Below are 13,650 nucleotides of genomic sequence, written 5' to 3'. Positions count from 1 at the left end.
ATGTAATTGAATAATACTTTCCATCTCTCTCCCTTTTGGTAACCGCTCAGCGTGAAAGGGAAAAATGTCATGCTCTGATCCCGTGGGAACGTCATGAAATAGACCTGATTACTTCTTATCAGTGCATGACTTGGACTGAGATACGTTCAGTAACTCATTTTGGGTTCTGGTACTGTTCATATTTAGATGCAGGAGCTCCACAATACTTTTGAGATAATATTCTATAAGAGGAACAGGAGCTCAAGCAGTAGACCATTTGAGGTGCCGGTACTCCGCTTCGGTGAGCTTTTGCCAAAGTCCTGCTTCTTATCCCTTTGCACAAGTAGCCTACAGCTGTGTCTGTCCTGAGCTCACTGGTTGGGGAAACTCTGATGGCCCATAATACTACATACAATGTTTCTAGCAGTGCAAGCTTCGGGCTAGACCCAAGTTACTAGTTGATACAATGTTTGTTTCATGTTCGTTGCAGACGTTGTAGCCAATGTGATTTCTATGATTTTTTTAAAAATCTGGATGTTTTCTACCTGCAGGCTGCAATGTTTTTATTTGTTGGCTTAATGTAGGCTGTTTTTACATAGTTGGCAATAGAAGTAACTTTTTAGGCTTTTCATTTAGATTTGCATAGAATTCTGATTAACCACATGACAATGATTTTGAGATATGAAGATGTTATTCAATTGGTTGAAAGAACAGATGAATTTTGGTCGACCAAGATTTTTTTAGTTTTTTGGGGACAGCCCTAACACACACCGTGACAAAAAAAACATGTGTGTGTGTGGAGAGGGTGGTCCGGTGGGCTCCAGTCCATTGATCAGTGTCTCTGACTGAGGATGCAGGGACCATCTGGATTGAGTATATGCAGGACTGCTTCTGAAATAGATGGAAGCACACATTGCAATGCCTCAGTAGATCTTCAAACTAACACACACACACATATACGTGCACACTGGCAGGCACACACACACACCTTCAAAAAGCGAGTTATCACTTTGAAGAGTGGTGTTTGGGGCCAGGCCATGGCAGAGATAGAATATCAGATGTGAAGGTTCAATTGTGAAAATGTCTCCTCTTCTGGTTGCCATCATGTGTTGTTGCACGCCTCACTACCTCTGACTGTGACTTGGCAGTCCTGTAGCCTCGGTCACTGTCAAACCCAATGCACAGATAGAGAGCATAGCTACTCTGCTGTATACTCTGCTATATACAGCTAGGGGAAGTGGCAGTCCTGTAGCCTCGGTCACTGTCAAACCCAATGCACAGATACAGAGCATAGCTACTCTGCTGTATACTCTGCTATATACAGCTAGGGGAAGTGGCAGTCCTGTAGCCTCGGTCACTGTCAAACCCAATGCACAGATACAGAGCATAGCTACTCTGCTGTATACTCTGCTATATACAGCTAGGGGAAGTGGCAGTCCTGTAGCCTCGGTCACTGTCAAACCCAATGCACAGATACAGAGCATAGCTACTCTGCTGTATACTCTGCTATATACAGCTAGGGGAAGTGGCAGTCCTGTAGCCTCGGTCACTGTCAAACCCAATGCACAGATACAGAGCATAGCTACTCTGCTGTATACTCTGCTATATACAGCTAGGGGAAGTGGCAGTCCTGTAGCCTCGGTCACTGTCAAACCCAATGCACAGATACAGAGCATAGCTACTCTGCTGTATACTCTGCTATATACAGCTAGGGGAAGTGGCAGTCCTGTAGCCTCGGTCACTGTCAAACCCAATGCACAGATACAGATCATAGCTACTCTGCTGTATACTCTGCTATATACAGCTAGGGGAAGTGGAGCAAATACTGAAATATCCTTTTGAGTTTTTCTGACATGTTGTCTCCTCCTCTGGTCAGATCCAGTCTGTTGCTCCTCTCTGACTGGATCAGCTGGGTTCCCCTCCCTCTGGGAAAGGAAAGGGGATACCTAGTCAGTTGCACAACTGAATGCATTCAACCCAAATGTTAATTCTGCATTTAATCCAACCTCTGACTCATAGAGGTGGGGGGGGGGCTGACTTAATCGAGTTGCCCGGGGAGCAGTTGTTGTTTAACTGCCTTGTTCGAGGGCAGAACAGTACATTTTTCCACTTTGCCAGCTCAGGGACTTGAATTTGCAACCTTTCAGTTACTGGCCCAACGCTCCTAACCACAAGGCTACCTGCCACTCTCTGACTTCCCCACTGACAGTAAGTACACCTGCACACGTCTCAGGCACTTTGTTATGGTGTATATGAGGATGCTGTTGGGATGTGGCATCCTAACATGACCCTGAGAGAAGGCTGGTGACTAGAGCGAGAGAGATGGAAGGGGGGAGGGGCAAGTACACCCTGAGCTGTTGAACAGTCCCATCACGTCAGTTCCTCCCTCTCCCTGACATGAACAAGGCCTTGATTTGTAAGTAAGGCAGACAGAGCCTACTGTAGAAACTAGGCAGCTTGTCTGGAGGGCTGCTCTCACTACTGTAGGAACTAGGCAGCTTGTCTGGAGGGCTGCTCTCACTACTGTAGGAACTAGGCAGCTTGTCTGGAGGGCTGCTCTCACTACTGTAGGAACTAGGCAGCTTGTCTGGAGGGCTGCTCTCACTACTGTAGAAACTAGGCAGCTTGTCTGGAGGGCTGCTCTCACTACTGTAGGAACTAGGCAGCTTGTCTGGAGGGCTGCTCTCACTACTGTAGGAACTAGGCAGCCTGTCTGGGGGGCTGCTCTCACTACTGTAGGAACTAGGCAGCCTGTCTGGGGGGCTGCTCTCACTACTGTAGGAACTAGGCAGCTTGTCTGGAGGGCTGCTCTCACTACTGTAGGAACTAGGCAGCTTGTCTGGAGGGCTGCTCTCACTACTGTAGGAACTAGGCAGCCAGTCTAGTCTGGAGTGCTGCTCTCACTACTGTAGGAAATAGGCAGCTTGTCTGGAGGGCTGCTCTCACTACTGTAGGAACTAGGCAGCCAGTCTAGTCTGGAGTAGAGGTCGACCGACTATGATTTTCCAACGCCGATACCGGTTTAATCTGCCTATTTTTATATATATGTAATAATGACAATTACAACAATACTGAATGAAAATGGCAGGGAAGTCTTAAGATTTTTGAGATATTATTTTGATAGAATTTAATAGTCTTTATCGAGTCTCTATGATGAATCCAGTGCTATTTGACCCTGATACAGGGCTTACTCACAGCACCTCATTTAGACAGATAAAATAAGCACTGTTAGTGTCAAAAGAGATTTTATTTTATTTTATGAATGTACTCTGTTTGCTCTCCAGCAGTGTTTACCTTCTCCATAGTCATTATGACACAGATACTGGTGTGGTGCAGAGTTGAAGTCTGTTTAGACAAGGCCGGGGCTATAAAAATAACTCATGTGGGCAGGAGGACGACAGTAAGATGGAAACTAGTGACATGGAGGGAGAGCCGTTATCCTGCCTTCTGTATAGGTGTGTTTGATAAGGCAGAGATGGGAAGTCCAGATCTGAGGAAACTCTGAGACGGTATGCTTTTAGCTCGTCGTCGTCGTGTGTGTGTGATGCCTGGCCTGGACAGTCAGAACCTTGGCAGTCAGTCAACACAGAAACCGTTTTTAGCCTTTTAAGGGCAACAGGACTGAGCTCTCCTCCACACTGCCCTTCTCAGGCTTGGAGACTGTCTGAGACTGAGAGCAGAGAAACCCTTGATACAAACACATCCTCATTTCCAGATGTGGTTGGACAAGACCCCTCCGTGTGATAGTGTCAATCCCACTCAGGGGAGTTCTGGAGGGAGGTTCCTGAAACCAGCACAGAGTGGGAAGAAACTCTGAGCCTTGAGGGGCTTTCACAACCAAGGCAAGCTGAGGTTTTTAGATTCAAGACAAATTAAAGAATGATCTTGTCGCTTGGCTGGTAATCCTGTTGGAGTCACTGAGTCACACGGCTGAATTAGACTCATTAACGGTGGAATTAGCAGGAGTGTAGTCTGCTGGGAAGGAGAGGGAGTAAACAGGGAGAGAAGGGAGAAATCTGATTTCAGGCAGTACCATGGACGCCTCACAGCGCGTTTTGACTTTGAGGACCCTCACTCACTCACCCGGTTCCTTCATAGAGAGCTTTCCAGTTGCGTGCAGCATTAGACTTAACATAACAGCAGAAGTGAAATCTACTAAACCCTGCCAGTCAGATCGGCCGCCAGTAAGACTAGCTGTCGCCGTTGATGTCACCCCCCTTAAGTTAAATCAGGTAGAACATATGCATCGCATTGTAAGTCCTTAGCTTCTCTGGTGAGGACAATGTCACAAGTGTCAATGTCTCTGTGTACTCATATCTGGTTAACCTACAGTACCAGGTGCCCAGGGTTACACAAAGACCTAGAAACAGTTTTAAACCGAGTCTGGTCCCAGCCCAGTTTGTGCGGTATTCTCCAGTCGTTACTGCGTGTGAGAAACTACGTCAGAAACCCAGCAAGGATTTGTTAACCTAGCCGTGGAAGCTCCAGTGTCCCAGTTCATGTGAGTTACTAATCATCAGGGTCTCCTCACTCTGGTGCTATAAATCAAATGTTATTTGTCACATGCTTCATAAACAACAGGTGTAGACTAGCAGTGCAATGCTTACTTACAGGCCCTTCCCATAAATGCAGAGAGAAAAAAATGTAGAAAAGATTTGTAAAACAAGGAATACACAATGAGTAACAATAACATGGCTATATACACAGGGTACCAGTCCAGAGTCCATGTGCAGGGGTACGATGTCATTTTGGTAGAGATGTACATATAGGTAGGGGTAAAGTGACTAGGCAACAGTATAGATAATAAACGGTAGTAGCAGAAGCTTATGATGCATCAAAAGATTTTGTGCAGGGGGGTCAGTGCAGATAGTCCAGATAGCTATTTGGTTAACTATTTCGTAGTCTTCTGGCTTGGGGGTAGAAGCTGTTAGGGTCCTGTTGGTTCCAGACTTGGTGCATCGGTACCGCTTGTCGTGCGGTAGCAGAGGGAGCAGTCTATGACTAGGGTGGCTGGAGTCTGACAATTTTTAGGGTCTTCCTCTTACACAGCCTGGTATAGAGGCCCTGGATGGCAGGAAGCTTGGCCCCAGTGATGTACTGGGCCGTATGTACTACCCTCTGTAGCACCTTACGGTCGGATGCCAAGCAGTTTCCATAAGCGGTGATGCAGCCAGTCAATATACTCTCGATGGTGCAGCTGTAGAACTTTTTGAGGATCTGAGGGCCCATGTCAAATCTTTTCAGCCTCCTGAGGGGGAAGAGGTGTTGTTGTGCCTTCTTGACTGTGTTAGTGTGTGAGGACCATGTTACTTCCTTAGTGATGTGGACACAGAGGAGCTTGACTCTCAACCCGCTCCATTACAGCCCTGTCGATGTGGATGGGGGTGTGCTTGGCCCTCCCTTTCCTGTAGTTCACGATCCTGGCACCATTGTTGTAGGTGATCAGGCCTACCACTGTCTGCTACCATTTGGCTCTTACAAATGTGGCCCATATTCCCAGGCAATTACAGAACAGTTGTAGATAGTAGCCAAAGAACCTGACCATGAATTCAATCTATGTTGATCCATTGTACAGAGAGCACATACAAGACATTTGGATTCATTCCCTGAAGTTCACCCTATTGCCTATATAGTGCACTTTATTTGACCAGAGCCACATGTGCTCTGGCAGGGCAGAAGAGGATCTGTGATGAGTGTGCTAACCAGACCTGTATCTGCTGAGCTTTTCACCACCACCAGCATCCGCTAGCTATCGATGGGCTCTCCTCCAGCATTTCTGCCTGATTAGACAAGACAGGCCTCCAGCACCTTGTACTCCTGCCAGGAAAGCCCCCAGCCCAGCCTCTGTGGAATGATGCCCAACTGACGGCACTCTGATGTGTGGCTCTATGACAAGGTTTCCCCTATGAATGCATAGGCGGGACGCCCACCCCCCTTCCCTAGCTCTGTTGCACACCCCTGCCTAAACAGCCTCAAATATTTTGGTCTATGCAGTCTGGGTATTTAGTTCCCTTCCTTTCTTTTGATGTAACCTAGGAAAAACACTGGCCTGCAGGGGAAGTTTACCTACTTGATCAGAGCAGACATCATTAAGCTAGCAGGATGTCCTTGATGTAACCTAGGAGAAACACTGACCTGCAGGGGAAGTTTACCTACTTGATCAGAGCAGACATCATTAAGCTAGCAGGATGTCCTTGATGCAACCTAGGAGAAACACTGCCCTGCAGGGGAAGTTTACCTACTTGATCAGAGCAGACATCATTAAGCTAGCAGGATGTCCTTATCCTTCTGCTCCTACTCATCATCATCATAACACACAGTAATGTGCCTTCCAGTCAAGCTGATGACTAACCCTTCTGCCATGTCTATGTCCTTACAGTCCAACTAAATAAGCAAACCTTTTTCTTTAGGAAACCTGGTTTGTGTGTTTCATTGAGCAAGTCCCAGAGTGATACTTTGAAGAGTGCACTGTTGTTACCATGGAGACAATAGGGGGCAGATGGAGTGGTTCCATCAGAATCCTGAGAAAAAGATCCTGCTGTTTGTATTATCTCGCCACAGCTGAATCTCTGGGAAAGTCCACATGAACGCTAGAAAGGCTCTCTGCATAAAGGATGCCCTACATATCAGCCCAACACTTGTCATTTAACCCAGCAGTGGACCTGTGGTATCACAGAGGAACAAAGCGTTCAACGGAACCTTGATAAGTGGTTTTGTTTATACGGTACATCCAGGCAGTGTTGATCATCTTGACTAAGCTGGGTATTGTCAACAGACGTATGTGAAAGCAAGCAGCTCTGACCTTTTCCTCCTTGCCTGACCTAGTCTCTCTGAGGTGTTCTAGCCCTGGTGCTGTGGGCTGTTGCTAGCTACTATACTCCAGCTGTTAGCAGTGACAGAAATAGAGTGTGGATCTCTATTGAAGCTGTTAAGTAGACCAGGGCTGGTCTATTACCCACAGCCTCCAGCCTCAGTGTAAATGGGCTAATTGTTCCTGTTTGAGGAGAGGCCTGGTTCCTGGGCTAACTGGCCAATGGCTGAGGGCCTTCCCTGGATGAACTTTGTCCCCTGAGGGGGAGGTTTGGGGAGAGGATGAGGAGTGGGAGGGACATTGGATGGTTTTGTGATGAGGAGTGAGAGCAGAAATGCGCTCTGTATTTGGAATAGGCACCACTGATATGAAAGTGTCAGTTCAACATTGAGGAAAAACATCTGCCACCACTCATTGTTATTTTGCGTGAAGGGCACCTGTTGCTCCATTTATGCCCATTCAGACCCTTCAGTTGATGCCAGCTTATACAGTGCATTCGCTGCACAGCTATTCTCAGGTCTTTCCAGAGATGTTCGATCGGTTTCAAGTCCGGGCTCTGGCTGGGCCACTCAAGGACATTCAGAGACTTGTCTCGAAGCCACTCCTGCGTTGTCTTAACTGTGCTTAGGGTCATGGTCCTGTTGGAAGGTGAACCTTTGCCCCAGTCTGAGGTCCTGAACTCTCTGGGGCAGGATATCATCAAGGATATCTCAGTACTTTGCTCCGTTCATCTTTCCCTCTATCCTGACTAGTCTCCCAGTCCCTGCCGCTGAAGAACATCCCCACAGCATGATGCAGCACCACCATGCTTCACTGTAGGGATGGTGCCAGGTTTCCTCCAGACGTGATGCTTCGCTTTCAGGCCAAAGAGTTCAATCAATTTCATCAGAACAGAGAATCTTGTTTCTCATGGTCTGAGAGTCCTTTAGGTGCCCTTTGGCAAACTCCAAGCAGGCTGTCATGTTCCTTTTACTGAGGATTGTCTTCCGTCTGGCCACTCTACCATAAAGGCCTGATTAGGAGGAGTGCTGCAGAGATGGTTGTCCTTCTGGAAGGTTCTCCCATCTCCACAGAGTAACTGTAAGAGTGACAAATAGGGTTCTTTGTCACCTCCCTGAACAAGGCCATTCTCCCCCGATTGCTCAGTTTGGCCCGGCGGCCAGACCTAGGAAGGGTCTTGGTGGTTCCAAACTTCTTCCATTTAAGAATGATGGAGGCCACTGGGTTCTTTGGGACCTTCAATGTTACAGAAATGTTTTGGTAGATCTGTGCCTCGACACAATCCTGTCTCTGAGCTCTATGGACAATTCCTTAAACCTCTTGGCTTGGTTTTTGCTCTGACATGCACGGTCAACTGTGGGACCTTATATAGACAGGTGTGTGCCTTTTTTTCCAAATATATATATTTGAGAAAAATCAAAACCTTTTCACTTTTTCATTATGGGGTATTGTGTGTAGATTGATGAGGGGACTAAAATATTGTATACATTTTAGAATAAGGCTGTTGCGTAACAATGTGGGAGAAGTCGAGGGTCTGAATACTTTCTGAAGGCACTGTATGCTGCCATTATTTAAGATGATACGTTTTATAACTATAATGCTATCAATTAACTGATGACTCGAGGGTTGAAATATGTGCGATTTGACACCTACTCTATCGTGGCTTCTCTCTGAATTAATGTGATAAAGTGCCCCTTGAAATTGTAAGCAACAGTTTTGAAATGACGGGAGACCATTGTGTAAACAGGACGAATAACATTGTCGTATTCAGAGCTGGTTCCTGTCTGCTGGCAGGCTAAAGGACCGTCTGTGTTTACTTCATGTTGTACACTTTGTGCCCAAACAAAGACCATGCATCCACTGTATCAAAACTCTGAAATCTATGAATGTAGGACTCCATGGACAAAAGCCTTGCTAGACAAACTTGAGTTCACATATAGACGGACGCGTGCGCGCACACTCTCTCTCTCACTCACTCACTCTCTCTCTCTCTCACACACACACACAAATGATCTAATTTGTCAGATGTGGTTGAGAGCAGATTGTGCAGCAGAGAGATAGATGCAGTGCCCTCGGGATGCTGCTGAAACAGAGTAATGATGTCTAACTGCATGTTCACAGACACGTGCTGCTCTCTCTGTCGATGTCCCTCCATCCCTGTCTCTCTCTATATATATTTCCGTCCATCCCTCTCTCTCTCTATGTGGACTAGCCTCTCCTCTGGGAGTCCAGCCACCTCCACAGCCTGCAGTGCTCCTGCACCAAAAGCGAAACGTGAGCGGAGAAGATGAAGGGGGGTACAGAGAGGGAAAAGAGAGAGAGAAACACTGGTCAGAGTGGAGATGTGACTGGACGTATAGTTGGTGTGGTCCCTTATGTTTATCATTGTCCCTCTTTCTCCCCATCTCTCCCTCCTTCTCTCAGCTCGTAGAGGAAGGCCCAGGCGGGGTCGTGGAGTGGCTCAGTACAAGGTTGTGTGTTCTCACCAAGGGTGTGTGCCTCTCCTCCCCCTGGAAAAGGCCAGCAGGATCAGGATGTCGGAGGCTAGAGAGCGTAGCCCCCGCCACCAGAGACCCTGGTCAGTGTACCGGGCCAACACCTTTGACCTCTCCTCTGAGATGATCGGCCTGGCACTCGCAGGTGAGAATGGGAAAGGGTTGTGTGTTGGACACAGACTATATCAAGGAAACAAACAATATGAGAGACCATGTGATGAACAATTGGTAATGGAATGACTTCCTGCCTTGTACACATCCTGTTGATCCAGTCTGTATATCAAGGTACACCGACATGTTTTTATCACTGTTGTCCTCTCATTTCTGCCAACTGAATTAGTGGAAAATGACTTTTAATGCTACTTTGCTGTTTTGTAGGGAACAGCCAGGATCCAGATGAGCCTGTTCTAGAGTTCAGTGTGGGTGAGTACAGTAAATGAACTTCTAAAGGAATTTGTCTTTCATTTCTTGTTCCATGCGTTCCAACGTGCTGTGTCCCTCCCTCCCCAGCCTGTAATGAGTTGGTGACCCCAGCTCTGGAGCGGAAACCCAACAGCTTTGTGGCAGTGAGCTGCACCACCCCTCCCCAGGCCTTCTGGACCAAACACACCCAGACTGAGATCATCGAGGTGAGACAGACCATCATCCTACTGCCGTCGTCCCTGTGCCCCCTGGGGCCGTCGTCCCTGTGCCCCCTGGGGCCGTCGTCCCTGTGCCCCCTACTGCCGTCGTCCCTGTGCCCCCTGGGGCCGTCGTCCCTGTGCCCCCTGGGGCCGTCGTCCCTGTGCCCCCTACTGCCGTCGTCCCTGTGCCCCCTACTGCCGTCGTCCCTGTGCCCCCTACTGCCGTCCCTGTCCCCTGTGCCCCGTCCCTGTGCCCCCTACTGCCGCCGTCCCTGTGCCCCCTACTGCCGTCGTCCCTGTGCCCCCTACTGCCGTCGTCCCTGTGCCCCTACTGCCGCCGTCCCTGTGCCCCCTACTGCCGCCGTCCCTCTGCCCCCTACTGCCGCCGTCCCTCTGCCCCCTACTGCCGCCGTCCCCCTGCCCCCTACTGCCGCCGTCCCTCTGCCCCCTACTGCCGCCGTCCCTCTGCCCCCTACTGCCGTCGTCCCTCTGCACCCTACTGCCGCCGTCCCTGTGCCCCCTACTGCCGCCGTCCCTGTGCCCCCTACTGCAGTCGTCCCTGTGCCCCCTACTGCCGTCGTCCCTCTGCCCCCTACTGCCGTCGTCCCTCTGCCCCCTGGGGCCGTCGTCCCTCTGCCCCCTACTGCCGTCGTCCCTCTGCCCCCTACTGCTGTCGTCCCTCTGCCCCCTACTGCCGTCGTCCCTGTGCCCCTGGGGCCGTCGTCCCTCTGCCCCCTACTGCCGTCGTCCCTCTGCCCCCTACTGCCGTCGTCCCTGCCCCCTACTGCCGCCGTCCCTCTGCCCCCTGGGGCCGCCGTCCCTCTGCCCCCTACTGCCGTCGTCCCTCTGCCCCCTACTGCCGTCGTCCCTCTGCCCCCTACTGCCGTCGTCCCTCTGCCCCTACTGCCGTCCTCCCTCTGCCCCTACTGCCGTCGTCCCTCTGCCCCCTACTGCCGTCGTCCCTGTGCCCCCTACTGCCGTCGTCCCTGCCCCCTACTGCCGTCGTCCCTGTGCCCCCTACTGCCGTCGTCACTCTGCCCCCTACTGCCGTCGTCCCAACACTGTAAAACAACACAATCTACTGCACCTATCTGGTGTATGTGACAATAAAACATGATTTTAGAATGTTGTTAACTAATATCTTTCTGTATGTGTACAGTTTAGATGAAGCAACAATGAGAGCTTCATGGATTGATTGCTTCCCCCTACAGGGCACCAATAACCCTATATTCCTGAGCAGCATAGCCTTCTTCCAGGACTCTCTGATCAACCAGCAGACGCAGGTCAAGCTGTCTGTGTACGATGTCAAGGACCGCTCTCAGGGCACGGTGAGTAGAATATTAGATAAGATGACATTAAAACACCAAGTAATATGTCCTGCTCCCATCAGATAATAAACTACTAGGTCAGTCCCATTCCTTTCATCACCTCCCTTCCCTCACCAGCCACCTTGGGAGTGTTGTTTTCTTCGATGTCTGTCTCTGTATCCTTTCTCTCTCGCTCACTCCCTCCCTCGTTCTCTCTCCCTCGCTTTCTCTCTTTTTATTCTCTCGCTTTCTCTCTTTCTCCTGATCTAGATGTATTTATTGGGCTCAGCTCTGTTTCCTGTGAAGGAGTTGCTGCAGGAGAAGAACCACAGGTTACACCTGACCCTGAGGTAGGAGAGACACGGGTTACACCTGACCCTGAGGTAGGAGAGACACGGGTTACACCTGACCCTGAGGTAGGAGAGACACGGGTTACACCTGACCCTGAGGTAGGAGAGACACGGGTTACACCTGACCCTGAGGTAGGAGAGACACGGGTTACACCTGACCCTGAGGTAGGAGAGACACGGGTTACACCTGACCCTGAGGTAGGAGAGACGCGGGTTACACCTGACCCTGAGGTAGGAGAGACGCGGGTTACACCTGACCCTGAGGTAGGAGACGCGGGTTACACCTGACCCTGAGGTAGGAGAGACGCGGGTTACACCTGACCCTGAGGTAGGAGAGACGCGGGTTACACCTGACCCTGAGGTAGGAGAGACGCGGGTTACACCTGACCCTGAGGTAGGAGAGACGCGGGTTACACCTGACCCTGAGGTAGGAGAGACGCGGGTTACACCTGACCCTGAGGTAGGAGAGACGCGGGTTACACCTGACCCTGAGGTAGGAGAGACGCGGGTTACACCTGACCCTGAGGTAGGAGAGACGCGGGTTACACCTGACCCTGAGGTAGGGAGACGCGGGTTACACCTGACCCGCGGGTTACACCTGACCCTGAGGTAGGAGAGACGCGGGTTACACCTGACCCTGAGGTAGGAGAGACGCGGGTTACACCTGACCCCGAGGTAGGAGAGACGCGGGTTACACCTGACCCCGAGGTAGGAGAGACGCGGGTTACACCTGACCCCGAGGTAGGAGAGACGCGGGTTACACCTGGCCCCGAGGTAGGAGGAGACGCGGGTTACACCTGACCCTGGGGTAGGAGGGAGGTGAGGAGAGACGCGGGTTACACACCTGGCCCTGACCCTGGAGGTAGGAGAGACGCGGGTTACACCTGACCCTGGGGTAGGAGGGACGCGGGTTACACCTGACCCTGGGGTAGGAGGGACGCGGGTTACACCTGACCCTGGGGTAGGAGGGACGCGGGTTACACCTGACCCTGGGGTAGGAGAGACGCGGGTTACACCTGACCCTGGGGTAGGAGAGACGCGGGTTACACCTGGCCCTGGGGTAGGAGAGACAGACAGGTGGAATTGATTCAGACAGGATTCGTATGTCATTATGATTATAATTATATTCATATTGCTCCCGAGTGGCGCCGTGGTCTGAGGCACTGCATCTCAGTGCTAAGAGTGTAACTACAGACACCCTGGTTCGAATCCAGGCTCTATCACAATAGGCCGTGATTGGGAGTCCCATAGGGTGGCGGACAATTGGCCCTGCGTCGCCGGGGTAGGCCGTCATTGTAAAATAAGAATTTGTTCTTTAACTGACTTGCCTGGTTAAATCAAATAAAATAGGCCATGCCTTTGGTAAGGTGACAGGTAGCCTAGCGGTTGGAGTGCTGTGCCAGTAACCTGAGCCTGCATTGTAAAACAAAATCTGTGTGCCCTTGAGCAAGGCACTTAACCTTAATTTTTCCAGGGTTTGCTGTTGTATCAGGTGTGTCCTGCTTGCTGCCAACGCTCACTAATCCTGTTTCATTCTTTAGTTATCAATGGCTGACCCTGGTCGTGACCCCACTCTGTCAGGGGGTCTCAGGAGGAGATGGGATATTCACACATGTATAATATATTCTTGTACATTTGTGAAATGGGACAAATGTAAACACCCAAATGATTATTGTCTTATAACAGACGAGGATGCTTAAATGTATGGCTCCATAGTAATGTAAATATGAAGCCTAAACATTTTTCAGCTAGATTGTTTTGGGTCTGTCATAGTTTTCTGCTGTTTGATCGTTGCTGACTGTAGACTGTGTGTTCCTGGGGGATGCCGTTGACAGCCCTACTGGTGTGTGTTATTGATGAACAGATCTGCAGAGAACAAGCACGTGGGGAACATCACCATCATTGCCTGGCAGATAGAGGAGAAGAGGGATCAGAGGACTCTGCCTGTTGCCAGGTTACCAGACGCCATCAACGGCAGGGTGAGCTTCCGAGACTCTCGCCGGATCCCTACCGCTGACACCAAATGTCAGACACCTGTGAGACCGTGGCCAGGGTGTGTGTGTGTGTGTGTGTGTGTGTGTGTGC

General features: G+C 50.2%; 1 protein-coding gene across 1 annotated transcript in view; it reads left to right on the top strand.

The window, feature by feature from the left end:
* The window catches only part of LOC135573963 (inositol polyphosphate-4-phosphatase type I A-like), a 50,764-nt gene that overhangs the window by 17,636 nt on the left and 19,478 nt on the right, over window positions 1-13,650 (top strand). Inside the window, exons 2-7 of the mRNA XM_065024443.1 lie at window positions 9,215-9,430; window positions 9,664-9,708; window positions 9,796-9,914; window positions 11,120-11,236; window positions 11,486-11,565; window positions 13,430-13,544. Coding sequence (XP_064880515.1) covers window positions 9,325-9,430; window positions 9,664-9,708; window positions 9,796-9,914; window positions 11,120-11,236; window positions 11,486-11,565; window positions 13,430-13,544 — 582 coding nt within the window. The 5' untranslated portion in view covers window positions 9,215-9,324. The remainder of the gene's footprint in view (window positions 1-9,214; window positions 9,431-9,663; window positions 9,709-9,795; window positions 9,915-11,119; window positions 11,237-11,485; window positions 11,566-13,429; window positions 13,545-13,650) is intronic.

Source organism: Oncorhynchus nerka, linkage group LG2 (assembly GCF_034236695.1).
Source record: "Oncorhynchus nerka isolate Pitt River linkage group LG2, Oner_Uvic_2.0, whole genome shotgun sequence".
Taxonomy (NCBI): domain Eukaryota; kingdom Metazoa; phylum Chordata; class Actinopteri; order Salmoniformes; family Salmonidae; genus Oncorhynchus; species Oncorhynchus nerka.
This window is presented reverse-complemented; position numbering and strand designations above follow the sequence as displayed.